General features: G+C 38.1%; 1 protein-coding gene across 1 annotated transcript; it reads left to right on the forward strand.

Annotated features, from left to right (window-relative positions):
• Positions 1 to 27756, forward strand: FAM83D (family with sequence similarity 83 member D). The gene is made up of 4 exons (XM_074211962.1): positions 1 to 706; positions 18247 to 18414; positions 20356 to 20480; positions 23019 to 27756. The coding sequence occupies exons 1-4, from the start codon at positions 236 to 238 to the stop codon at positions 24025 to 24027; spliced, it is 1773 nt and encodes a 590-aa protein (XP_074068063.1). The 5' UTR covers positions 1 to 235; the 3' UTR covers positions 24028 to 27756.

Consider the following 27756-nt stretch of genomic DNA (forward strand, 5'->3'; position numbering starts at 1 on the left):
GGACGCTGCGGGAGCGCGTTTAAAATCAGCGAACCGACCGCGGCTCCCTGTGGGCGGGGCTCGGCCCGGCCGCGGGGGCGGGGCCGTTTCTGGACCAATGGCTGGGCCGAGTTTGAATTTAAATCGCCCCTTATAAGCCGTGCGCCGGGTCGCGCCGCCCTCGCCCCGCTGGGCCCGGCCGCCGCCCGCCGCCCGCTCCCCGCCGCCCTCCGCCCGCCGCCCTCCGCCCGCTGCCATGGCCTCGCCGTCGCAGCTCCTGGATGACCTGGCCGCCTCGTGCCTCTCCCCCCGCGGCCCTCCCAACCTGCCCGAGCTGTACAGCGAGGCGCGGCGGCTGGCCGTGGAGGAGCTGGTGGCCGGCGGCCGGGACGCCTTCGTCGCCTTCCTGCGGCGGGAGAACGTGCCCTGCTTCCTCTCGGAGGAGGAGATCCAGGGCATCCTGCAGGCCGCCCAGCCGCCGCGGCCGCGCGGGGAGGACGGCGGCCCCGACGAGTCCTTCGCCTCGTCCCAGGACTGCTCCTCGCTCACCTACTTCCCGGAGCGCTCGGACGTGGAGCCGCCGGCGCTGGAGCTGGGCTGGCCCGCCTTCTACCGCGGCGCCTACCGCGGCCCCACGCGGGTGGAGGCGCACTTCCAGCCCTGCTTCCAGGACTCGCCCTACGGCTGCAAGGACGCGGTGCGCGGCCAGATCCGCTCGGCCCGGGAGGTGAGCGGGCCCCGGGCCGCCCTGCAGGGACCCCGGGCTTTGGGGGCTGCAGCGGGAGAGGCCCGTGGGGGGGGACCCGCGGGCACTGCCCTGCCCTGCCCGGGCACCGTCGGAGCTGTCCCCGCACCCGCGGCCCCACGGATCGCGCGCCCCCGGGGCGCATTGTGGCGCCGCGGCCCCCGAGCTTGGCCACCCTTTCGGGTTAACTTGGGTGTTGTCCAGGAGTGCGTGAAGGGGGGCCCAGCTTCCACGGCCCTTCTGCACCCCCAGACACCGCTGCTGCTCCCCAGAAGTGGCTGTGGTTAACCCCCTCAGGGCCCATCCTTCCGACCCCCTGAGGTGGGGACGGGGGGCGGGCAGCTCACGGAAGAGAAGCCCCCCCGGGAAGAATTGAATCTTCACCTTTTCCTTTTTTTTCAGTCAAATCCAAATCCACTCTAACTAAGGTCCTTGAGCTCTGAAGCGTTGTTAGGTGACAGAGGTGCTGAGAATACAAAGACACGCTTGAAATGAGTATATTCAATAATAACTAAAGTTTCCTGCACCTAGAGAGTTGAGGAATGGGGAACTGTCAACAAGGAGCGATGACCTTTTTTTCTTTTTTGAAAAATTTTTTATTTTCTCCAGTTACATTTAAAGATGATTTTCAGCATTGCTTTTGTGAAGTTTTCCATCTTCCCATCCTAAGATGGCAAGCAATCTGATAGAGGTTATACATGTGCAATTGTGTTACACATATTTCTGTATTAGTTACTCTGTGAAAGGAGAGTCACAACAAAAATGGGCAAACCACAAAAAGAAAAAAACAAATTTAAAAAGGTGAAAATAGTATACTTTGATACACATTCAGACTCCGTGGTTCTTTTCTCTGATTGTGTTATATGAATGACCTTTCACTTAAGCAAGTAAAAATTACTTTAAATTCAATGATCTTATTAATACTAATTTCTCAAATAGGGATGCTGCTGCCAGACAGAGAATACAAAGACAAAGTTGTCTATGTCAAATGCCCTTTCTTCCAGAGACTAGAAAAATACCAGTTCTACTTTGGAAAATTGGGTACAAGAGGGGAAAAGGAACCTTCTTCCAACCCTTCCTGGCTTTTAAATCCAAAATTAACTTGAAGATCACCTCCCCCCCCCCCCCCCCCAGCTTTTTCACACATCGATATTAATTGCTTTGTTCTACTGTAGGGGAGATTTTGGTAAGTGATTTGAGGTAGCCTGAAGGCAATCAGGGCTAAGTAAGGAAATGAGAAAGTAGGCTGCAGCAAAAAGGTATTTAAGGAGGGGAAAGAGTTATGCCAACTTTGCAATTTTGCCTAGACCTTTGTGGAAGTCATTGATTGAGTTTGCCACCCAGAATGGCCTGGGTACTTCCCAGATAACTATACTACTTCAAGCAGGATCCTGTGTGAATGGAAATTTTGTCCATGTCATATAAAAATTATATAAGCACTCGGGGTTCTTACCTGTAGTTATATAATCTTGTTACATAATCAGGCACCTAACTATATATATGCTTCTGTTGATTATAAAATTTGTATTAAAAGTCTGAATGTCCCCCAACTCTGGCACTTAAAACCAGTGTAACCTTAGATAAATTGCTTAAACTCCATGAACCTCTCAGTTTCCTCATCTCTGAAATTAGTTGATCTGTATTACTTCTAAGATCACTTTCAGATCTATATCTGTTTTCCTATGTAGTTATGGAGTTAATAAAGTAGGAGTCCGACTGGATTCCAAGTCCAGCACTCTTTCTGATACGTTCTACTTCTTGCTTCCTTTCCATAGAATCTTTGTTCATTTGTGTGGTTGTGTAGAAATGTGATTTAGCATTAATATCTCTTTACTAATATTAGTGGTGATACTCTTCAGGGACTAGGCTAGGGACTAACCTTAGTGAGCTGCTCTCTCTCCATCTGTTAAACCTGTCAAGTTACCATTTCTCGGTGGGTCATTCTTTCCTCAAAGTTTAGCTAGAGTGCTGTGGCAGGATTTTGGTTGTCTTCCAAGCTCTTTGTGAACAAGAACTAACTTGTCAGTTCAAAGGAGAACTTTTTTTTTCCTTTTAGCAAAAGTAGTTTGAGCTCCAAAAATTTATGTTTTTCATTTTTTTAAAAATGCCTTGGGTTCTTATCTAAAAGGCATACTCAGTGTACTCAGTGGAGTGTGGTCTTGCCTGCTTAATGAGAAACCTTGGATTGGGGAAAGCAATCTGGTCTTAGCATTAAAAAAACTGATTAAAATTCTGCCTTTGCTTCATGGGTATGTGATCTCTAGCAAGCTAGATACTAAATTTTTCCAAACGTTAATTTCCCCATCTGTAAAATGAAAGGATCCTTTCCATCTCTGACATTCCATGACTTTTTACCACTTTTTACTTTTTACTACTTTCTTTTCCTCGACCCCTTTCCCCCAACTATTTAGAAGAAAAGAAAAACCAAAGCAACTAAGCAAATACACAGTCACACAAAACTCATTCCTACTTTTATCATGTCTAGAAGAGATGCCTCATTCTCATCTTGAATGTTAGGAGGTGAGTAGTGTGACATCATAGCTGGTCATTGGGTTGATCAGAGTTTTAAATCTTTCGGAGTTGTTTGTTTTTACATTATTGTTGTTTTTGTGTGAATTGTTCTCTTTCTGTTCCCTTCATCTCCATCAATTCATATATTTCCTTGGTTTGTTTTATAGCACAATAGTATTCCAATTAATTGGCATCTTCTTAATTTCCAGTTCTTAAAAGCTTCTGTAACACATGGAACTTTTGTTTTTTCCTTTAATAGTTTTTGTTTTACATCATAATCATTTCCAGAGATGTCCTATCTGCTTCCAGAATTCTGTAATTTAAAAAACAGGCTGATTTTTAGCTCAAAATAAGGAAAACTCCATGTTCCATATCTCAGCCTTTGGAGCTATGCAATATGGGAAAAGACATCCTTCTGAGGAAATAAACTCTGTGCTGGGGCCCAGAGGCAGGTTAACCATCCTGGCACATTTTTGGTGGGAGGGGTTGAAGCAATTGGGAGAATGTCGAAAGCGCCTTCAGGTCATGGAGTCATTGACACTCCCAAGTTGAACAGACTCAGCTAAGATTCTTTTGTGTTTGAGGTGAAAACCAGCTATGAGCAGCCCTGGAGATCTTGGGGTAGAGTACATTTGGGCAGGGGGAAGTATTGGGGCAGCACAGGAGGCTGTCTCTCAGAATTGCTCACAGTCAATGGAAGGGAAGAGAGGGCATTGGCATCCAGGACCTGCCTTTGTCTCTGTAGACTGGCAATGAAGCAAAGGGGGTGGTAGTGGTGGGTCAGAGGACTAAGCAGGAAAGGTGGTCACATTAGATACTGTTATAGGTTTAAAATATTGAGAGTGAAGGGAAACATCATTGAGGGAAATAGCCATTAGTGGCAATTGTTTGGGGAGAGGAGTGTCTGTGGTCACCTAGTTAGGTGGTTTTATTTTTACTAGATTTGGACTATTTTGAAATAATATTTAATGTGAATCACCTCTCCCTTCTAAATTGTTTCTGAAATGTTCAGATGATTATACACACACAGTCTGATAATATTGTAGCTCATAGTTTTGGTCATAAATGCTCTGCATATGTGATCTCATTTGATATTCATAGAAACCACATAAGAGAGATAGTACAGGTAGGAGAATCCTGAGTCGAACTGTACATCCTACTTAATTCAAATTATAATTTACTACTCAGTTACAACTATTTTTTTTTTAGGTTTTTGCATGGCAAATGGGGTTAAGTGGCAAGAACCTGTATTTTAACAGTTTAGCAGTTTTATTCCCTCTTATGATAACTTGGTCTCTCTAGTCCATATTTTATATAAGGAACAGATTTGTGGATAGATACCATCAACTTCCCCTTCTTAGGATTAGTCAAGTGTCAGAAAGAAAAACCCAGATCTTATCAAGTTACATGGATAGTTTTGTGGCTTACATGTTAGAGGGAAGACTTGCATAATCTCTCTCCTGTCTTGGTACCAAGACAGACAAGTGGTTCTTAAGATTGTAAGATCTCTCTGTTCAAATCTAATAAAATCATTGTAGCTAAAACAGATATCTTGATGGAATTTCTTGTCATGCTGAAGCACCTCTATTATTTTACTACCACGGGAATGCTGGGAGGTTGCCTCATAAGATTGAAGTAAGGATTAAATGAGGAACTGTGTAGAATGCTCAGTAAACTTTAAAGCATTATGTATATTTGTCATTATTTTATTAGCCTCTAGGATGGAAGCTGGATGACCATACAAAATCCAATTTTCCTTGTTGGTTCCTATAGCATGTTGATAATTCTATCTTAATCTTTTTTTCCTCCATCATTTCTTAGACCCCCCATCCTTATTTTTGTTTGTTTTTGGTATATTTGAAAAATTCAGGAGCAGAGAAATCAATCAGTTGCTGAAAAACTAGGAAAGAATGGAGATCTTGGAGAAGGAGGAGAAAGAAATAAGAAGCAGCATTTAAGTGTCTGCTTCGCCATTAATTTAGCCTTAGGGGAGTTATTAGGAAGTGAATGTCTAATAAAGGGTGATACCAATAAGCCAGTTAGGAGAACAAGGAATAGTTTACCTGTCAGATCTATGGAAAGGAGAGCAGTTTATGACCATTATAAAATAGAAGTGGATATATACTCCTTGAGGGCAGCAACTGGTTAAGATTTTTGATTGTTTGGGGCCTCCAGGACCTAACTCAGTGCTTGGGATATTGTAGGAGGCAGGGTGTCATTTAATTAGGCTTGATAGTTGCTCAGATTCTATATTCCTTCTCTTGCTTCTGTGCATCTGCACTGAACATAGTTTCTTCTCATCCTTTTGTTAGAATCCTTGAGCATCCAGCCTCCCAAGATTTCCTTCTCTTTACACTTTTTGGTTAGTATTCTGGATTTTCAGGAGACCAGGATACAGGTCAATACTACTCTTTTCAAAAGAGTATACCAGAAATACAAAATCTCTTTTTATGAATACATGGCTGAATATGGATCAAGGAGAAAAGTCCAACCCTGTAGCTTGTGAGGAGGAAGGAGAAGGTCAGAAGAAAAATAGGCAGCCTTGCCTTGCAGTGAAATTTAAAAAGGAAGTAATTGAGGTATGTGAGCATCCACTAATATTTATATGCTGTAGGCAGAATTTGCATACAAACTGACAGTTTGGAACAGAAAAATCTTAAAGGAGGCAGTCTGGTATTAAACAGTCTCTATCATTTAGTCATGTATCCCCAGTGAACTATACAGGGCTAGGGTAAGAAAACAGGAAAAATAATGTCTAAGCTTATCTGACAAATCTGTACAAACCCAGTGAAACAGAATTCTTACTATTATTTTCTAAAGTTGTAATTTTGGTCCATTCTCTTGGTTAAATATAAACCAAATTTATTCATGAATCTCTACTTTGAATATCTTGTTCCCTGAATCAGTGTTCATCAGGGGCAACAACTCCTGCCTATGGAATAAAATGCAGACTACAACCTTGCTTAAGATCCTTCAGTTGGCTCCATCCTACCTTTTTAGCCCTATTTCATACTATTTCTATCCACAGACTTGTTTCAGCCATTGCTAGCAGCTTCTCAATTTAAACCCTCCATCTCTTGTCTTTTCTCTGTATTTGCACAAACTATCCCCTCAATCCCATGTTTATCTTCACCTCCTTGTCTTCATTCAAGGTTTGGCTCCTATGCCACTTACATAATTTCCGTCCCTTCCCTCTCCCCACAAGTGATCAACATCTTCTCCCTCCTCAGTTTTCTTTGTACAATACTTAACCTGTGCATGGATCATGTCTCCTCCCATTAGTTTACCAATTCCCTTCTTCCTCCTTCTTCATGCATAGAACTCCTTGAGGCCTGGGACTATTTCTAGATCTTAGGACAGAGTAAACAACTTTTTGTTTAGTTGAATTGAATTACAGTAAAATTGTATATTTTGCACAAGTATTGCAGTTGAAATAGGGGCCCAACTTCAGGACATTCACCGCTTGTGACACATGTTGAATGGAAGCACTGTATTCTATTTACAGATTAGTTATGTAGGTGTATAACTAGCTATTAGGACATCTGGTATCCCTAGAATGGGGGGGGTTGGGGAAGGTGACATCTTAACTCATGTCTGTGTGGTCACAGTCTGCCCATAGCCACGTGCTCCTGTTTAAAAGAGGCCCTTTTGTTATGATCTCAACAGCTGGGATCCTTTTGATAATTTAAGGGTTAGTAGGAGTGATAATTATCGATGAACAAATTATCTATTGCTGTAAGCAAGAGTTCAGACCAGTTGAGCAGCTATTGAAGAATCTTGGAGGCCTCCATAGAAGATGGGCAGTGCCTTGGTTCATTTAAAAGTTATGCAACTGATCCTCTAAACCCCCAAAACAGGATTTGAGCATAGTAATTATTTACTCTTTGAATAAAAATATTCCTAGAGATCACAACTGAATCACAATTATGGTGTAGTAACCATTATTTTTGTTTCTTCTATGGTTTAATTGATGATTTTCTACTCACATATTTCTCCAAACTCTTATACTATGGTACTTATACTACTCATAGCTATCATTTCCCACTTCCTAATTTTTTCTTCTATTGCATTAACCTACTTGATTGCTTTGTGATTCCTATATAGACAAGATTATACTTATAACAGGAAGATTTCCCATAGTCATCATTTTTTTAGATACTTGTCCTGACCACAACACTTTAAGGATCTATGAAGAATCATGAGTCTCTGGATAATTCTTCCTCTGTCACAGATTATAACCCATGTACAACTCAATGGATGGTGTTCTAGAGATACTGGGGCCTGTCTGAACAATTTGGAAACAACTCTCTCTGCAGATCTCTCACTCAGCTGGTCCTCCCATCTGTTTAGGACCATCAAAAATATAAAGTAACCTTCACAATGAGGAATTGGAGTACAAATAAGGTGGAGGATTTGGCCTAAAGGGAAAAAAATGTCTAGTCTTTAGAGATCTTGAGGTTTTAAGAGAGATGCCTCTAAAAGTTATCAGCTTCAATGCTCAGTAAATTCTCCATCTCTTTATTTCATTGATATTATTTAATGGATTAAATTATTTCATTTTTAAGCTCTTTAAGGGGAGGAACCTTCTATAGGTTGTCATCATCATTTTCAACACTATTGAACATTGCTCAACCCCTTGCTGATTGATGAACAGATTGAGAAATTCTGGAGTATGTAGCTGGATTTATGGGCTAACACTGAGATGACCCCAGGCATTGTTGTAAGAAACAGTATTTTTCTTCCTACTAGAGGCTAGGTAATTTCTAAACTTTTCTGAAATTGAAATGGGAAAGACAAATAGGAGCCTGGCTTAACTAGGAACCCCCAAGGGCTAAGATGTGGATTCCAGTCCCTGACTCCATTCTTGACTAAATCTGTTCTCTTGGGGTCCTGCCATCCTAGAGAGAATTGGATGCATCGGAGCATAATAAAGATCCAGGTTTCACCCATGCCCAATGTTTGGCAGACTACATATCTATGAGCAAGATACAGCTTCTCTGGACTTTGCTTTCCTTATCTGTAAAATGGAGATGATAATACCATTACTATATATTTCATAGAATTATTGTGAAGCTGAAATGTGGTTGTATTTAAAATGTTTTGCCAAGTTCTATATAAATGTCTTGGGCTTTCATGGTGATGTGAACTGAGCTTGTGGGAGCTGAGTGCAGGCTTCTTCCTGAACCTGTATAGCTTGAGCCTAAAAACAGATCTGTATAGGTTAGATTAACTAGAAACTGACATTATATTTCTAGTTTTAACTCAGGTGATCTTAGTTATATATAGGTGGACTGGAATGAGACTCATCTTCCCAACTTTTTTGTATATGAATGAGAAAATGTTTCAAGTAATAATGTGATGGTGAGAAAAATTTCAAACAAGAATTCCAGAGAGATTTGATCCCTATTGAATTTGGTGTGAGATATGGCAAATACTGTATGCAATGAGTAAATTTTTATTAGAAAGAATCAATTTTTATGTTAATTATAACACCATAGAATTGAGGGTTGTAAAGAGCCAGGACCTGACTCCAGAGTTAGTGCCCTTTCCACTAAACCATGTTCTATATTCCCCTACTATTTACATTTAGAAATGAATAGAAATCACAGGCTTAGTTTCCTTTTCTAAAGTCCCAACTTACCCATATACTTTATGCTGGAATGATTTACAGGGAATGTCATTCTGTACTGTCAGTCCTTCTATTAACCCATTGTGTAGCTCGTACCTTCCTTGAGTGAGATTCTAACACCTTGTTTGAACAGAGGCCCTCAGCCCTATGAAAGGTATACTATAGTGTAGTTTCTAGTGTGTACTCTGGGATAATCCACAAAGTTAGAAAGTTTCTCCATGGACAAAGCTTTTTCTAGTGCCTTAACAGGCAGTTTCACAAATTCTATACTGAAAGCCCCAAGGTAAAAAAAAAAAAAAAAAAAAAGATTAAAACTGAGTTTTTACTTCAAGTAATAAATGACCTGTAGTAATAGGTATACATTTCTCAGGCAACAGAGGTCATGCTATACTCTCTGCTTTGGGCACATTTTATTTTGTTTAATTTATTTTTATTAAAGATATTATTTGAGTTTTACAATTTTCCCCCCCAATCTTGCTCCCCTACCCCTACCTCCCCCCCCCCCCCCATGGAAAGCACTCTATCAGTCTTTACTTTGTTTCCATGTTGTACCTTGATCCAAATTGGGTGTGATGAGAGAGAAATCATATCCTTAAAGAGAAGAGAAGTCTAAAAGGTAACAAGATCAGACAATAAGATATCTGTTTTTTTCCTAAATTAAAGGGAATAGACCTTGCACTTTGTTCAAACTCCACAGCTCCTTATCTGGATACAGATGGCACTCTCCTTTGCAGACAGCCCCAAATTGTTCCCAATTGTTGCACTGATGGAATGATCAAGTCCTTCAAGGTTGAACATCACTCCCATGTTGCTGTTAGGGTGTACAGTGTTTTTCTGGTTCTGCTCATCTCACTCAGCATCAGTTCATGCAAATCCCTCCAGGCTTCCCTGAAATCCCGTCCCTCCTGGTTTCTAATAGAACAATAGTGTTCCATGACATACATATACCACAGTTTGCTAAGCCATTCCCCAATTGAAGGACATTTACTTGATTTCCAATTCTTTGCCACCACAAACAGGGCTGCTATAAATATTTTTGTAAAAGTAATGTTTTTACCCTTTTTCATCATCTCTTCAGGGTATAGACCCAGTAGTGGTATTGCTGGGTCAAAGGGTATGCTCATTTTTGTTGCCCTTTGGGCGTAGTTCCAAATAGCTCTCCAGAAGGGTTGGATGAGCTCACAGCTCTACCAACAGTGTAATAGTATCTGCTTTGGGCACATTTTAAATAATATGAGTCTTGGTTGTGGGTGACATATTTTATAGGAGGGACTTTGACAGCTGGAGAATTGACAATGATGCAAAGGGTCTGAGAGTCATGTCATTGAAGGGATCAAGGTATTTAGCTGGGACATATGGAGGCATGAAATCAGGGTCTTTTAGTTATAGGGTATATACATTTAGTCTGTCTTGTTCCAGAAATAGGACTTATGAACAATGAATAGAAGATATAGAGAAGGAGATCTTTGGCTCAATATAGAGTAGATTTTAATAACAATTATAGCTGACAGAATGGGTCACAATATGAGACAGTAACCTCATTGTTCCTAGAAGTGTTTTAGTAGATTCTGGATGTTCATTTATCAGGGATGCTAGTGCTTCAGTAAGGTTCAACTATGTTGGGGAAGCTAGGTGGCACAGTGGATAGAGCACCAGCCCTGGAGTCAGGAGTACCTGGGTTCAAATCCGGTCTCAGACACTTAATAATTACCTAGCTGTGTGGCCTTGGGCAAGCCACTTAACCCCATTTGCCTTGCAGAAACCTTAAAAAAAAAAAAGGTTGAACTATGTTCCCTTATATCCTTCCCCCACTGTCACACACACCAAGCTTGTTCCTTCTAGTACCTAAAAATCTCTGATCCTTTTTTGTTTTTCCTCCTTTGATGTTTCATGTAATGTCAATGAGGAAAGCTCATGGCAAGTAAACTTTGGTAATTTAAGGAAATAGAATTTGGGGCCCCGATTAGTCAGCAGGTAGCATTCCATATCACAGAACGTTGAGTGTAGGACGCAAATTATTATTATTATGCCTTTGACTAAATGCCTTCCACTGGCAGAATTCCAAGTGCATTTTGCACACATACTTGTTTTCAAGTTATGGGGTGGGGAGGGGAAACTGAGGCAGTGAAGTAAGGAATGACTGACAGAGACTTCCTGTCTAAATTAATCTCCACGACAGCTAGGTGACACAGTGGATAGAGCTCTGACCCTGGAGTTAGGAGGACCTGAGTTCAAATTCAGCCTCAGACACTAGCTGTGTGACCTTGAGCAAGTCACTTAACCCCATTGCCTTGCAAAAACTAAAAAATAATTAACCCCATGGGGCAGCTAGGTGGCGCAGTGGATAAAGCACCGGCCCTGGAGTTGGGAGTACCTGGGTTCAAATCCCGTCTCAGACACTTAATAATTACCCAGCTGTGTGGCCTTGGGCAAGCTACTTAACCCCATTTGCCTTGCAAAAACCTAAAAAAAAAAATTAACCCCAGAAAGAACCAGAATTAGAATAACTTATCTATCATGTAAACTTGGATTTAATACAGCCTTTGAACAGAATTCAAAAGGACTGAAATTAAGTAAGCCTTTATTAAACTCCTACTATATACTAGTATAGCACATACGATATACTTTCAAGAATATTAGTGATACAAAGTTAAAACCAAACGGTCTTTGTCTTCAAGTAGCTTATATTCTACTTGGGGGCATGAACTGCATTAAAATAAGTGCATATAAAATAAATGTTCCCATAATTGTCATAGTACTAGGACTCATTCAGATGATAGGTATATACATTGATCAACTCAAGAGAACCTTTCAAAAAACCAGCTTTGAAATTGGCTGACTCAACTTTTTCAATCATATAAATAGCTATATATGAGACATGACTGAAATAATACAGTAGGCAAGTCTGTGTTGCAAGCATCATGGTGTAAAGCAGAAGTCTTCAAATTTTGTGACCTTAAGACCAATTATATATTCTTAAAAAGTATTGAGGATCCCAAAGAACTTTTGTATATATTTATCAATATTTGTCATATTGGAACTAAAACTGCTAAATTAAATTTTTTTCATTTGATTTCTTTCCCAATTACATGTTAAAACAATTTTTTTTAACATTTTAAAAATGTTTCAAGTTCTAAATTTTATTCCTCCCTTAATCTCTGCCTTTCCCCTTTCCTGAGATGGTAGGTAATCAGATATAAGTTAAACAAATGTAATCATGAAAAACATATTAGACATTTTGAATATAAGAAGACTTGAATATCAAAAGTAGAATAATATAATCATTTACTAGTTTCTTTTGTACCTAATCTATTCCACTGATTCACATCTGGTTTCTTAGCCAGTACCAGATAGTTTTGATGACTGACACTTTAATATAATTTTAGATTTTGTATGGCTAGGTCACCTTCCTTTGCTTTTTTTAAAATTAATTCCCTTGATAGTCTTGACCTTCTATTCTCTACTTGAATTTTGTTACCATTCCATTCTCTCTAGCTCTGTAAAATAATTTTTGGTAGTTTGAAGGCACTGAATAAGTAATTTAATTTAGGTAGAATTTCATTTTTATTAGCTCAGCCTATCCATGAGCAATTAATGTTTTAACAATTGTTTATATCTGACTTTATGTGAAAAGTGTTTTGTAATTGTGTTCATATATTTCTGTGTTTGTCTTGGGAGGTAGATTCCCAAGTGTTTTTTATTGTCTACAGTTGCTTTTAATGGCATTTCTCTTTCTCTTTCTGTTGCTGAAGATTTATGTGGGTTTATTTTATACCTTGCTATTTTGCTATAGTTGTTAATTGTTTCAAATAGTTTTTTTAGTTGATTTTCTAGGGTTCTTTAATTATACCATCATATCATCTGCAAATAATGAGTTTTGTTTCCTCATTGTCTATTCTACTTCCTTCAATTTCTTTTTATTCTCTTATTGCTAATGCTGACATTTCTAATACAGTATTGAATAATAGTAGGGATAATAGGCATCTTTGTTTTGCCTTTGATCTTAATTGGGAAGATTCTAGCCTATCCCATTTATAGATACTACTTGCTGGTGGTTTTAGATATATACTGCTTATTGTTTTAAGGAAAACTTAAAATTCTTATGCTCACTAGTGTTTTTGATAGGAATGAGTAATGTATTTAACTGAAAGGGTTTTTTTTTTAGCATCTATTGATTACATTGAATTAAAAAGTTTTTGCACAAATAAAAACAGTTCAGCCAAGATTAGAATGCAAAAAGCTGGGACACAATTTTTGTAGCTAGTGTTTCTGATAAAGGACTCATTTCTAATAGTCAAATTTATTTAAATTTAATTCAAAAATGTAGTCAAATTCATAAGAATACAAATCATTCTCCAATTGGTAGTCAAAGGATATGAATAGAAAATTCTCAGATGAAGAAATTAAAACTATATTCATATAAAAATGCTCTAAATCATTATTGATTAGAGAAATGTATATTAAAACAATTCGATGAACAAATTATCTACTACTGTAAGCAAGAGTTCAGACCAGTTGAGCAGCTATTGAGGAATCTTGTTAGAGGCCTCCATAGAAGATCTGCAGTACCTTGGTTCATCTAAAAGTTATGAAAAACATCTTACACCTATCAGATTGGCTAAAATGATAAATAAGGTAAACAGTCGATGTTGGAGAAAATGTGGGAAAACTGGGACACTGATGTATGGATGGTGGAGTTGTGAACTGATTCAACCATTCTGGAGAGCAATTTGGACCTGAGGTCATTAAAACTATGCATATGCTTTGATCCAGCAATACTGCTACTAGGTCTATATTCCAAAAAGATCACAAAAAAAGGAGGAAAGACTTATGTACAAAAATATTTATGGTAGTTTTTATAATGGCAAAGAATTGGAATTTGAGGGGATGCCCTTCAGTGGGGAGGAATGGCTGCATAAATTATGTGATGGAATACTATTCTTTAAGAAGTCATGAGCATCTAGACTTCAGAAAAACCTGGAAAAACTTGCATGAACTAATGCTGAGTGAAGTGGGAAGAAACAGGAGAACATTGTAAATATTTTTTTTTGGTGGGGGAAGAAGGAATCTTTATTGTGAAGACAATGATGTTGAAAAAGAAAAGAACATCAATTAAATATTTCAATGTTCACTTAAAAAAACTTTTGTAGTTTTTTTTCCTTTTTAGATCTATTTCTTCTTTCACAAATGAATGACTAATATGGAAATATGTTAAATATGATTGTACATGTACATCAGATTGCTTGCTGTTATGGGAAGGGGTGATAGAAAGGAGGATGGTTGGAAAATATGAAACTAAAAGCTGAAGCATTTTATATCAAATGAGGTCATAATTTGTAAGTGCATGCTTAGCACAATCCCTGAAATTGGGAAAAAAAAGAAAAATGAAAAAAGACTAGAATAAAAGAAAAAGAATGGAAAAAAATCTAGTTCTTTGGATAGCTTGTATGAAATGAATGGGGAAATGCAGTGTATTCTCAGAATGGGGTGTGGCATGTACTAGGTTCTTTAGGGTGGAGCAATCCTTTTGCTTCTCTTCGGTAGTGGGAATTGTATTTAATTTTTATTCTTGTCTAAGGTTTTGGTCAAAAAATTGTAAGAAGGTATTCCAGAGCTTGGTGAATGACTATTAACTAGCAATATAATCGATTAGGAGGTTGCAGGGAAAAAAGATTGTTTTATAGAGGTTCCGCAAAAACCCAGTCAAGTTTATTTCATATTCTGGTCAGGTAACTAGTTAGTTAACAGGGAACAACACCCCTGATAAGGGTTTGACCACCTTCCAATGAGTCTAAAATTTCCCACTCTGAGAAATTCTTCTAATAGTCTTTATGCTTAGATTTTAAGGTATAAATTAAATGGGGAAAGGAAATCTTTAAGATACCCAAAGAGACCCATTGGAGTATGTGGATTAATTTTCATTGGGAAAGAGTGTGATATTTATGAAATCAGTGAAATTAACAGTGACCAAGGATCTAATGTTTAATAACATAATGGCATTACTTATGCCATTGTTCCATTAAATGATGAATCAATATTTGATTTGGAAGGAAATTTGCACTTCTCCTTAGCTCACTTTTAGAGAAGCCCTACTATTTTCCAGTTAGTTTTGGAACTTGGCAGTTATTTTGCTTTGGGGAAATCAGTTATTATTTTAAGATTAGAATCCAGAGCCACCCAAATCCTTTCCTTGCCTTGGGGCCAGGAAAATCTATGGCCAAGTACAATGAAACTTTCCTTACCCTTTCAAAAAATGGGGGATAAGTGTGGATGAATCATTTTGACAGTCAAGAAATTCAAGTGATGTGAAGATACTGATGCTGAGATGCTAATTCTTAGATTTTTTTATTTTTAAAGAATAAAGCATTTCATAATACTACTCAAAGACATTGATCCAGGAATGATATTCTTGTACTCTTCAAGTTAATTCAGCAAACATTTGTTAAATGAATAAGTAAATCTGGTTAGAAAACATTCAAAATAAAATCTGGATTAGTATAAGATCAGGTAGGTAGTGGAGCAGTTAAGTGAGAAACTAGAAATTAAGTGAGATCATAGAAACTAATATTAAGTCCTTGCTTTTATCCCATAATTGATGTTTATAGACTGCAGTTGAAAACTTGTGAAGTTGTTTTCAATAATACCATTCCATTTCCTATTGACGTAAGTCCTGTCTTCCACATGCTGGAACTGCTACTTTTTAAGGACTTTTAGGATTGGGGGGGGTGAGGAGGAAGATGATGAAGCAAAGACTCATCTTTCTCAGATGTGGGTAGATCATGAATCTCCAGGCATTTTGCCACAGTAGACAAAAGGCTTCTGTTTTTGCTAAGTAATTGGTAGGATGAGTAGCCAAGATCCACAGCTTCCAATGACTATACTGAAAATGAAATGTTAATCCTTTCTTAACTCTGGCTTTAGGCGAATTGTTAGCTTCCCTTGCATGGACTTGTAAAAGTGCTTGTTATGTAGGCAGCAGCTATACAACCTTGTTGCTAAGTAATACTATGCCACTAGGAAATGTTCCCTTGAAGTCCCAAGAGGCCATATCTAGTATCTTTAGGGAAAGTGTTAAGTCTTCTTAAGAAACTAAAACATTTTAGCTAATGTGTGGAGAAATAACAAAGTATAGGAAATAACCTGGGGAGCCAGGAGGCCTGAGGTTGACTCTTTTCTGACTTTGTGATTTGAGACAAGACATTGAACCTCTCAGTGTTTAAGACACATCTTTTAGACCAAGCTGTCTCCTGCATCAGTGAAGAGAATTTCTATACTGAAAGTGAACTGTGGAGGTGAAAACAGGTCTGGGACCTATTTTGTTAGCCATCTCTTTCCTCCCCCCACCATAGCATATGAACTGTGAATTGGTTTGACTGTTCTGAAAAGTGATTTGGAATTATGCATGAAAAATTATGAGATTATTAATTTATTCCAGAGCCCTTTTTTGGAACATCCTTCCAAGGAAATTATTGACAGAAAGATGTAGTTTCTAATTCAAACTTATCATAATTCTGGGCAAGTCACTAAACCTTTTTAGACCTGTTTCCTTAGATGAAAAATGAAGGAGGACTTGATTACCTACAGGTTTCCTTCAAGCTCTAAACCTAAGACCCTACATAGAGGTCATCAACTTAGAGGTGATCTTGGGATTTTGAGGTAGAAAAGACCTTAGATATCATCTAGTCCACTCCTCATTTTAGTGAAGGAAATATTCAAAGAAGGGAAATGACTTGGCAAAGGTCACACAGCTATTAGTAGAGCTACTTGTGTTTTAAACTTTTGAGTTTATATCTACTGTTCTTTTATGTTGTTTCTCTATACAATGGATAGAATCTGATGGAGAAGATGAATGAGATGGAATATTTCCAAAATTTTCTATCCTGCAATTCTAGTAGAAGGATGGTACTACTGATAGAGAGAAATACTAAACTAAGGTGTAAGTGTAGTAAAGGAAGAGACAGAATCTTTGGTAACATCCAAGGTTAGAAAAGTTGGGAGAAAGGAGAATAATAAGTCAAGGAAGTGAAAAAGGAATGATTTGAGAGGGTAAAGAACAAAGAGTAAAGTGTGGTATCACAGAAGCAAAAAGACAGGGAAGGTTTCATAAAATCAACATATGAAAGGATACAGATATTCAAGAAAGATGAGAGCTAGAAAAGGTTAAATTTGACATAATGGTCATTGGTATCTTTTGAGAGAGAGCAGTTTTGGAGAGGGAGTTAAGGTTGAATCTAGTTTGCAGGGCTTTCTAAAGGGAGCCAAGCGTTCATTCTTCCTTTTCAGAGAACATTATGGGTAATGACTTGATTTTGTATGTGAATTGGATTTCATTGAATCATGGAAGTCCATGGGCAGGACAAAATTTAAACTCCCAGGCTGCAGTGAATGACCTGAGTATCTTCAATGTCTGACTAACACAGTACCTGCCTCGACTGTCTTCATGGCCGTTGGAACAAATTGTTCCATTCTATTGGGGGAAGACTTTACATACTTGGGGTGGACATCCCTTTAATTCACTGAAGGATCTGAGGCCTGTTGGGTTACTTCAGCCTGGTTTAACCCGTCTGCCAAGAGGCTTTACTGGGGTGTGACTACTACTTCATGCTACAGTTTCTTGGAGCCACAGGTGAGAGTTGGGTGACAGGTGAACACGTAAGATGGATGAGCAGTCCTGAAAAGGGCTTAGCAAGTCCTCACACTGTAGGTGCTAATCCTCCATGAATGTCCCATACAACCTAGAAGGGGTAGTAACAGGTGGGCATAAACTACATTTAAGGAATTTGGAAGAAAAAAGGAAATAGAAGGATTGCTTGTACAATACAAATACAATAATTTTGTATTTGAACATAGGAGTCTCTAAATTTTATTAGGAGGAAATGTTTGTATGATGGGAACAAGAAGATGGGAATGTGAGCTCAGTATCACAGTTAATGTAAACATCAAAGAAAACTTCATCCCATGGGAAAACTTGCACATGACCATGGGCTATCTTTGGCACTTAGCTTTCTTTGTTCTGTTTCTATATAACATCTGACCTGACCTGGGTGTGGTATAGAGAGCTAGTACTGTCCTGTTGCCATTCAGAGCTAGCCTTGTAAGCAAACTCTCCCAATAAACTTACATACTATCAATTTACCCTCCATGAAAAACTCCCAAACACATTTTAATTTGTTGAGCATATTTAATAATTGGATAATAAAGGAGATATTGGGATTAGTAAATTAAGAAGAGGAAATGGAAATGTGGGTGGGCAATTGAATAGGTATTGTGTGGTTAAAGTCCCTTCCATCTCTTCCCACAATGGAACACAATCTTGACAAGTAGATGTGACATCTACCTTGCTGTGAAATAATAACTTCCCCTTCTTTCCACCATGCCCTAGGTGATTGCTGTGGTTATGGAATCATTCACAGATATTGACATCTTCAGAGACCTACGGGAAGTGTGTAGGAAGCAAGGGGTCGCCGTATACATTCTTTTGGACCAGGCTCTGATCCATCACTTCCTGGACATGTGTGTGAATCTGAGAGTTCATCCCGAACAAGAAAAGGTTTGTACCAAAGTGTCTTATAGTGAGAAAATAGATTGTATCTGAATACATTTATTAATTTATTTTGTTAACTTATAAGTTCTTGCTATCTAGGAAATTAATTGCTACTGTAGATCTTGTAGTGAGCCACTGTCCTGAAAGCTACTTTGGAAGTATCTGTAAACCACCTTGGAATGGAACCTTCTACATTCAGTAGGCATGTGAAATTAGAGGATTTTTTTTTCCTGATTCTTAACATGATTAAAACTTAATGTGTGTTTTGAATTTAAAACTTATATAATTAGTTTATTGAGGGAGTTTACTGATGTGTCTGAATGGCTCTTGGCAAGTCATAAACTGAGGCAGACTCGCCCAGAGATGCATAGCCATTAATAATAACCATATTCCTCTTATGTTAATATAAAAGAATCTTGACCCAGATCTGTGATTTTATTAATACAGAAACTCCCAGTGAGGAAACTTCCTCTGCCAGTGAAGATCATTACTTGTTCTACAGCTTATTATAGTCTTGGAGTTTCCTGGGAGCTGAGAAGTTATGATTTGCCTAGAGCCATACAGATACTATACATCAGAGATGAGACTCGAACCCAGGTCTTCCTAATTCTGAGTTCATATCTTTATCCACTATGCCATGTTACCTCTCAAAAATAATGTTATTGCCAGAAAAAATAAAATTAGTGCAACAATTTTAAAATATACAAACTCTAGGATTCAGGAAGGTCAGCTGCTGGCTAGCATCTGTTGTTTACTACTTAAGACTCAAATCTATGCTTTTTTTTTTTTTTTAGGTTTTTGCAAGGTAAATGGGGTTAAATGGCTTGCCCAAGGCCACGCAGCTAGGAAATTATTAAGTGTCTGAGACTGGATTTGAACCCAGGTACTCCTGACTCCAGGGCTGGTGCTTTATCCACTGCGCCACCTAGTCACCCCATATCTGCTTTATTAAATATCTTTCTGCAGAGTTTTTGGAGTATTTTACAAAACCTCAGATTTATTCTGCTTCCTCACCTTCCCCTTACTGCTATGTAAAGAAACTAAGGGATAAACTATTAAATTGATTTTTGACTTGCCTATGTTGCCCTTAAAATGTTCAACAAAGCCTTTCCAGTCTTCTTATTCTACTAAGCAGATTATCCCAGATCCACAGTTTGGAAGGAAATTGATATTGTCTGAAAAAAAAAAAGTGAAGAAAGACTAATATCAAAACTATAGCCTACAGCAGAACCAGCATCATCCTTAAGGTTTGACTGGCAGCACTGTAGCTGAGGAGGACAAGGACATTAGCTAATATACTAAAAGACTTTAGATTTGTAACTAAAGATGGTGGGGGAGGGGAGGTAGGAAAGGGCTCCCAAATGAAGGCTTTCTATATTTGTCTAATTTCTTTCTAAAAGTTTTTCCATATTTATCAAGATTTGTTCCAAAATTAATTTTGGGGGTTGAGCTTTCTACTGTTATGCAAAAACTCTTAAGTATGTTACAAATAGGCTTAATAAAAATGTTGAGAGAATAGTTGAGATCTCACATGTCAAACCCCCCAGAATGCAATCTAACAGCATTTGAGAGTATATTGTTGGAAACAGTAAAATATAATTGGGAGATATTTAACAAAATAAAAATAGAATAAAACATAAATAAGGTTAATCATGTAACTAAGCCTGCAGGGATCCTTTTGTTAGGGTTTAGTGACCCTGTTTATATTTGAATTTGACATCACTGTCTATATGGAGGCTTGCTCAGAGCAAGTCCAAGTGAGAAATTAGATTTGACCCTGGAGCATAGATTGGCAGTTACATCAGGTGGACGAATTTGATTACCAGCCATTTGTCTGCCAACAAGGTGGCCTGGTTGGCAACTCAGTAAATGAATCATTGGTATGCTGGCTAATAATGAACTTATCTGGTTTCATAAGACTTTTTTCTTTTTTTTCTCCCAAAACAGCTTATGACAATTCGAACTATTACTGGAAATACATACTATGCAAGATCAGGCACTAAGATAGTTGGGAAGATCCATGAAAAGTTCATGTTGATTGATGGCATTAGAGTGGCAACTGGTTCTTATGGGTAAGTGTCATACTCTTGAGTTATTTATTAACTACAAATTCTTCTTGCAAAGATAAGTTTGTTTTGTCCCTATGGTAGTTAAATTAGAAAATATGAAATTATTTGATTCTAATTTAAAAGAAAGGCAGCATGGAGTAGTATGTAGAAAGTTGACTTAAAGTCTAGAAGACATAGTTTCAAGTCCTACTTCTGGTATCATTGACTGTGGGGCTTTGAGGACATCAATTAACATCTTAGGGCCCAAGCAATTTGGCAGTTGTCAGTTGCAAAACAGTTGGTGATTCGTACTGATAGAATAATTTCTTCACCAAATTCCCTCACTCCAGTGAAATTATGAATCTGAACCATTCCTCCCTCATGCCCCCCCCCCCACTAAAAAAATTAGTTCTAGGGGAAAATCTCCAGTTTATCTTTCTGGGATGGTGAGCTCTCTGGTTTTATACCTTCCTATAATTGGGTTAGTCTCAGGACAAAAGACACATTGCAGAAGTCCAAAATTAATACTCAAAACTGTTTAACTTGATGTCAGACTTGCCAGAGCTTGCATTCTAAGAATATAAACTTTTTGACCCCAAGGTTACACCCATACTATATTGAAGCATTAGGTTGTGTCTTTGGTAGAGTATTATAAATCTACCATGATGAAGCTTTGGTTTTTAAAAAGGGTCATTTTGTTTTAATTTTATGTTCTACTCTTACTTTCCCCACCCATATACTTTGGGAAGTTGAGACACAGAAATTGTGATTGACACCAAGATCAGTAAGTTTTTAATATCCTTTTGGATGGACCAAGGAAGACCCAAATTAAGCATCCATGTTTGCACGTGCTCTCAACATTTTCCTTTGGTCATTTGGGAACTTGAAGTAACTCTTAATACATTAAACTAGTAATGAGAAGATAAGCATACATTTTGTAGAAAAAACCCAGTTGGGTTGTTGTCTCTTTTCTTGTTTGTGCTTAATTTTCTGAATCTTGTCCCAATTGAAATCAATTTCTTATTGCTGAGAAGTGTTTAAGGATAAGGAATTCAATAGAAGACTGGGTTGAGCCTTTTGAATTGAGGAAATGGGTACAGAGGAAGGAGAAAAGATGATAGGAATAGCTCGGCTTAGTATATCCCTAGACAGATTTTTCCACTTCAACGTTAACTATTAAACAGAAGCATTTGCTTTGACAGCACAACCCTTAGGCCATTTAGCATACCTAGTATAATGACTAGCAATCTATAGGAGAACTTCTAGGGGCAGCTGTGAAAGAAAGAAATTGGAAAAAAGAAAATCAATAGTGTTTCATACCTTTAGTTCAGAAGAAAAGATGTGGGTTCTCACCTCCACCTACAGTAGTAGCTCTCATTTCAGGATAGAGTGATGGGAGACTGAGGAGTTGAATATGAAAAGATAAAAACAATCAGTATGTAGGAAAAAAGTATTTTAAGGAGTTGTTAACATATAATCTTTACAAATGGAAATGTAGCCCCAATAGTGATTTTGGCCACAATTCTACTTGACTATTGGTTATTTTATGTTATACAAATGTTGTCCTTTTAGGAAGGATATGACCTGGGGAATTGGGGAGTTGGGGGGCTGGGGGGGAGAGGGGAGTGCTATATACTTTTTCTAGCAGAGCTGCCATTGCTCAAGGTATTTCTAGAATTTTTCTTGGGAAGTTGCCTTCATAATCTATGATACTTTTTAAAAAAATTTCTGCATAAGTAGTAAACTGGTCTTTTATTAAATTTGGGGGTTTTAAAAACAACCTGAAATGTGTTAAAATTAAGTTGGATCTCAGAGACACTGAGTTCAAATCCTAGCTTTCTCATAATAGCTTTGTGTTCTTAGACAAATTATTTTGCTTCCTTGGGTCTCAGTTTCCTCAGTAATAAAGTGAAGGTGTTAGACACATGATCTGTAGACTTTCTTTCAGCTCTTAATCTTATGATCCTATGAAAATATTTGAGGCAATAAATTTGAAAAAATAATGCCTTTTAGATCAAAATAATATGTAAAGGGGGCAAGCTAGGTGGCACAGTGAATGGGCCCTGGAGTCAGAAGGACCTGAGTTCAAATTCGGCCTCAGACACTTAATAAATTACCTAGCTGTGTGACCTTGGGCAAGTCACTTAACTCCATTGCCTTGCAAAAAAAACAACAAAAAAATGATATGTAAAGAATACATTTGACTTTCAAAGTATCTTATATATTGACTCTGAAGATATAGTTCCAAAAGAGAAATGCCAATCATGTTGCCTGTGCTCAAAACATTCTTGTAGTAAGAAGCATATAGCCACCTAAGACTATTAATTTGAAGAGGAAAATACTCATTCAGATATATGAGTTCTTTTACTTTTGCTTTTAAAATAAGGTATGACTTTACTGTCATATTGAGTTTCATCTGTATTCCTACAGCTGTATCCATATAATTTTAATTTACATTTCCAATAAGTCATAATATCACTAAAGTTTTAAGAGGATAAATCTGTTAGCATCATACCTTATAACTAAATTTTTCTAAATAATGCTTTTGTTTTTTACCTTTAGTTTTACCTGGACCGATGGCAAATTAAATAGCAGCAACTTGGTCGTTCTGTCAGGCCAAGTGGTTGAACATTTTGACTTAGAGTTCCGGATCCTTTATGCCCAATCAAAACCAATCAGTGCTAAGCTCCTCTCTGTCTGTAGGAACAGTGATAAGTTTGACCATCTGATCAACAGAAAGCCCTTGTCTAGGGAACTCACTTTGGGGAACCTCTTGAGAATGCGGCTAGCCAGACTCTCAAGTACTCCCAACAAAGTTGATGTGGACTCAGATGCGCCTGTGGAAGAGAAGATGGAAACTAACTTCTATGATCCAGAGACTTCTACCATTAGTGAGGAGGACTGCCTAAGTCAAGAGGCAGAATTAGAGTTCATAAAGGCAAGTGATGTTTCCACTCAAACAGAACCTTGGGAAAAGATGCTGATGATAAGCACATGTGATGAGGAAACCCAAACCCATGTTCCTACAGTGTGTAATGGAACCCAAACCGTGGTTGCTACCAGAGTGACTGGCTCACAAACAATGGTTTTGTCTAAATCTGTCACCACACAGACTGTAAGTGAACCTGTGGAACCAACCTTTTCTCAGGGGACTCACTTGAAAGATGTATCACCAGCATCTAAAATGTCCACTGCTCCATCTACATCTTCCAGTGTGAGGTCCTTTTCTTCTTTGTCTTCTCAAGGCTCTGTGGCAAGTTCTGTTGGCTCCTATTCTTCCAACAGAGCTACTGAGTTTCTGAATCCTGGTTATCCTAAGCATTCTGGCAACCCCCAGAGAGATGTATGCTTGAGGGACTCTTTCAGAAACTTGAATAAAGAAAGAGCCTTTCACTTTGCCGGAGTCAGATCCCGGCTTAACCACATGCTGACCTTGCTGTCCAGGAGAACAGTTTTGGCTGAAAACTACCTGGGCTGTAATCCTGGGAGTTATACCAGAACACCACTTAGTGGAGTTGGCAACAGTTTACTTGCCATTCGGGATATTGCACTATACCATTCATACCGGTGACTGATGTTTCTTGTTAGCTGATTTTGGGTGTAATACCATAATGAGCTCTTGCCAACAATGCAGCAAGTCTGGCTACTGATGCTTCCTTCCTGCAGACTGCTAAAGTCTTAGTGTTTTTGATTTTAAAATGCTTTATGTGCCAAGTGCCTTCTTTTTCCTTACAAAGCATGAAATCTAAGCCAGCCTATTTTCTTTGAATCTTTTTGTAGTGTGCATTATTTTAAATAATGTTGATTATTTTATGTTGGCATGTGCAGATTTTATGTTGGTTGGAGTTGGAACAATTACTTTTTTATGGGTTACTATTTAAGGGATTGCTAGTATATTTAGGATTCAGACAATACATAGAAATGCACTTGAATTTTCCTTGTGTAGATATATAAACTTTTATTTTAGACACTAATGCCCTTATTACATCTGATACTGTTACTTAAAAATAAACTAAAATTGTTCATTAGATCAGAATGAATTTTTTTTGCTTTTTAACTGTATGTTCTCAGTATTAAATAAATATTCAATCAAACTGTACATTTAATGTTAGGGCAATATGTCATGAGTTAATGAACCAGACAACTAATGAATAAACTTATTGCTATTGAAAGGGAAAGAAATTGAGAATTCTAATGGAGACTGAAGATTAGGGCTCATGGAGAGAGACAGCATGGTATATTGGATGGAATGCTGAAAGACCTGGGTTTGAGTTCCACCTCAAACACAAAAGCTTTGTGACCTTCCGCAATTCACCTACCTTCTCTTAGCTTCTCTAAGCTTGTAAAATGGGGCTAATAATAGTAAAGGGCTGGTGTGAGAGTCAAATAAAAACTCAAGTTCCAAACTTTGAAGTGCTATCGTTACCATAAGAAAATTTAAGCCTGCCAGAAAAATTAGACAAGTATATATACTTTGGCTTACTTTGTTTTTTTAAGTTTCTTAAACTGAACTTAGAAGAAGAGTCTGTTGGTTTCCTTTACCTGGCAGTGAGAGCTTGCATTAAGACCTGCCTTAAATTTGGGAGCATTGGAGGCATGACTTCTTCAGATGGGTGTTCTGGCTACATTCAAAATGAGCAACTTACATACAGGCACAGGAGGAAGCCAAGGACATGGACAATTATCCTAGATTCCTACTTCAGTGGTAGGCATACCTATCATGATTGGTATAACTGTGGAATTTTATTGGGTTTTTTGGTTCTTTTTTGGGGGGGGAGGGGTCTCTAGTTTACTTCCTTTATAACAGCCAAAAGGAAGAAACTTAAATATTCACTTCCTCCTTCACTTGACTCACCTGTACCAAAAGCTTTCTATTTTACCATCTATTTTACCATCTCTTAGAAAGATAATGCTACTTAACCATTGTCATTAGATCATTTTGAGATTTTTTTTTTGGTTACAAAGCAAAAATGAGGGATAAGAGATGGAGAAAGAACCCTTGGGCTCAATTAGTGTCCATACAATATCAAAGGTCCCTAGCATATTAGGTAGACAATTAAATTCTCAAGAAATTATTGGAAGATGTAGGCATCCTACTAGGTAGGCAGGAAATGGATAATGGGTTGCGATCATCATTGTGGGGAATATTCACATGTGACCAACAATTTGTATTTCTCGTGAGGTAGCTTACCCTGCTACAGAAAGAGTAGAATGTAGTAAAGCAGAATAACCCATGTCTGAAGCTCAACCAATGCCCTCAAGATTATCAAGATGTGCATAAGATAGGGATTCAATTCAACAAATTATTTTTGAGCCCCTCTCCTGGTCTAAGTGCTTTTTATCTTAAACATGAATAGTCCCTGCTCTCAAGGCTGTTATTATTCAGTAGTAGGAAAATAGGATCCGCATGCAGAAAAGTGACAAATATATAGGAAAGGCACAGATGAAATGTGAGAAAGAAGCTAACTTCTAGATAACTAAACTGTTAGATTTTCATGTGGCATATTCACCTAACAAAAATCTAATATTGGCCAACAAAACCTGAATCCTCTTCATTTTTAGAATTTTTTACATTGACCCATCATTGGCCCTATTTTTGTAAGTCCTTTGTTCTTAAAGATCATGATATCAGAAAGGTGAGTTGGATTAAAGTGAAGGAGGATTATGCAAATCACCAGGTTTACACTATTTTCTGGAGCCATCTGAATTCTGTGGGGAGATATGGATCAGGAAGATGGCCCCAGATTGAGTGGAAGATTTTGACCCTTGTAAGATAAGGTCTTTTTTCAGTTTGGCTAAGGTAATACCCATTTAATGAGTAAGGCTTAGATAAGAAAGAAGGCAAAGAATGAGATAAAAGGAGACTATAGTTTCTCTTTACTCTCAGATTGAGAGAAGGTAGAGAGCTACATTACAAAGAATGGTCTGTTTCTAAGGATTCTTCATAAGGCTGAATTGCTACCTGTTTGTAATATTGTAGGAATATTCTTATCAGGAGTACTTGGCTTTTCCCTGTACCTATATGTTAAGTGGTCAAGTTTGGATGAGGTGGTCTAAAGATCATTTCCAATTCAGAAATTCTAAAATGTAGGTAGAAGACTTATTTTGACAATTTAGGTTGATGTCTTGGGGGCAATTTGCAGCTCTTTTGGGGAGGTTCATTTTCCTTATATGAAAAATGACAAAGTTGGACTTGATTAAGTTCTTTCTCTGTAAAACTTTGATCTTTTGATCTGAGCAACAGGCAAGCATTTATCAAGCTGCCAAAGTGAGCAGGGTCATCAATCCCTGATACCCTCTAACAAAATACTCTGCTCCCTTTAGAATAGAAATATCTCATGAAGGAACTTAAATGCATTTGATTCCATTTTGATCAGCAATACCCATAAAAGTGTTTACTTCACAAATGGTCAGTCATAGTATGGCCCCCAACAGATTCAGTTTCCTGGGGACATAACTACCAAGTCTGTAGTTTTATGCTGACACATGATATCACATCCATGAACAGACAGTACATCCAAATCAACTGAATTTTTTATGTGGATTTCATTTAGGGGGAGGTAATATAGTATTTCACTTTGAGGTGTTATTTCTTGTTTCTTTGGGATCTTTACTTTGAGACTTTGCATCCATTTTTATTAATCATAGTTTTGTTCATGGAATTGTTTATGGGATGGTCCCTTGGCAACTAGTCTAGTCCAACACTGCCTTGGCAGAACTTATCATTTATAGGATAGGCCCCTCTCAGGAATGTCATGAATATTGCCAAGAAAAGTGAAATCTTTAGAGAAGTATTTCACCTGCATATATTGCTCTTATAAGGGTACCTGGGTCAAGGAGGTGGGGATGGATGGGTGGGCATATCTCCTAAAAGGGAGTTTTGCCTTTGTTGTTGCATCAGACATAGCAAAGGTTGATTTTTTTTTTACAAGTTTAATTCTTTCAGTGAATAAAAACTTTTCTCTCCCTATTCCCCATTTAAAAAAAAAAAACGATTCTCATAACAAATATGCATTGTTAAGCATAACAAATACCCATTTTGGCCATGGCCCCAAAATTTCTCATTGTATAACTGAGTCCATCACCTTTCTAGGAGGTGGTAGGTGGAATGCTTCTTTACTCCTCTAGAAAAGTAGTTATTATATTGATCAGAGTTCTTACACCTTTTTTTTTTAGTTCTTACATCTTTTAAAGTTGGTGGTCTTTCCTATTGCAATAGAGGGGAAGAAAGGAGGAGGTTAGAACCACCTGAATCATCTCATAAGACTTTGCTTAAAGCTAATTTATACACACAGAAAGA

The sequence above is a fragment of the Macrotis lagotis genome, chromosome 1 (assembly GCF_037893015.1).
Source record: "Macrotis lagotis isolate mMagLag1 chromosome 1, bilby.v1.9.chrom.fasta, whole genome shotgun sequence".
Classification (NCBI taxonomy): domain Eukaryota; kingdom Metazoa; phylum Chordata; class Mammalia; order Peramelemorphia; family Peramelidae; genus Macrotis; species Macrotis lagotis.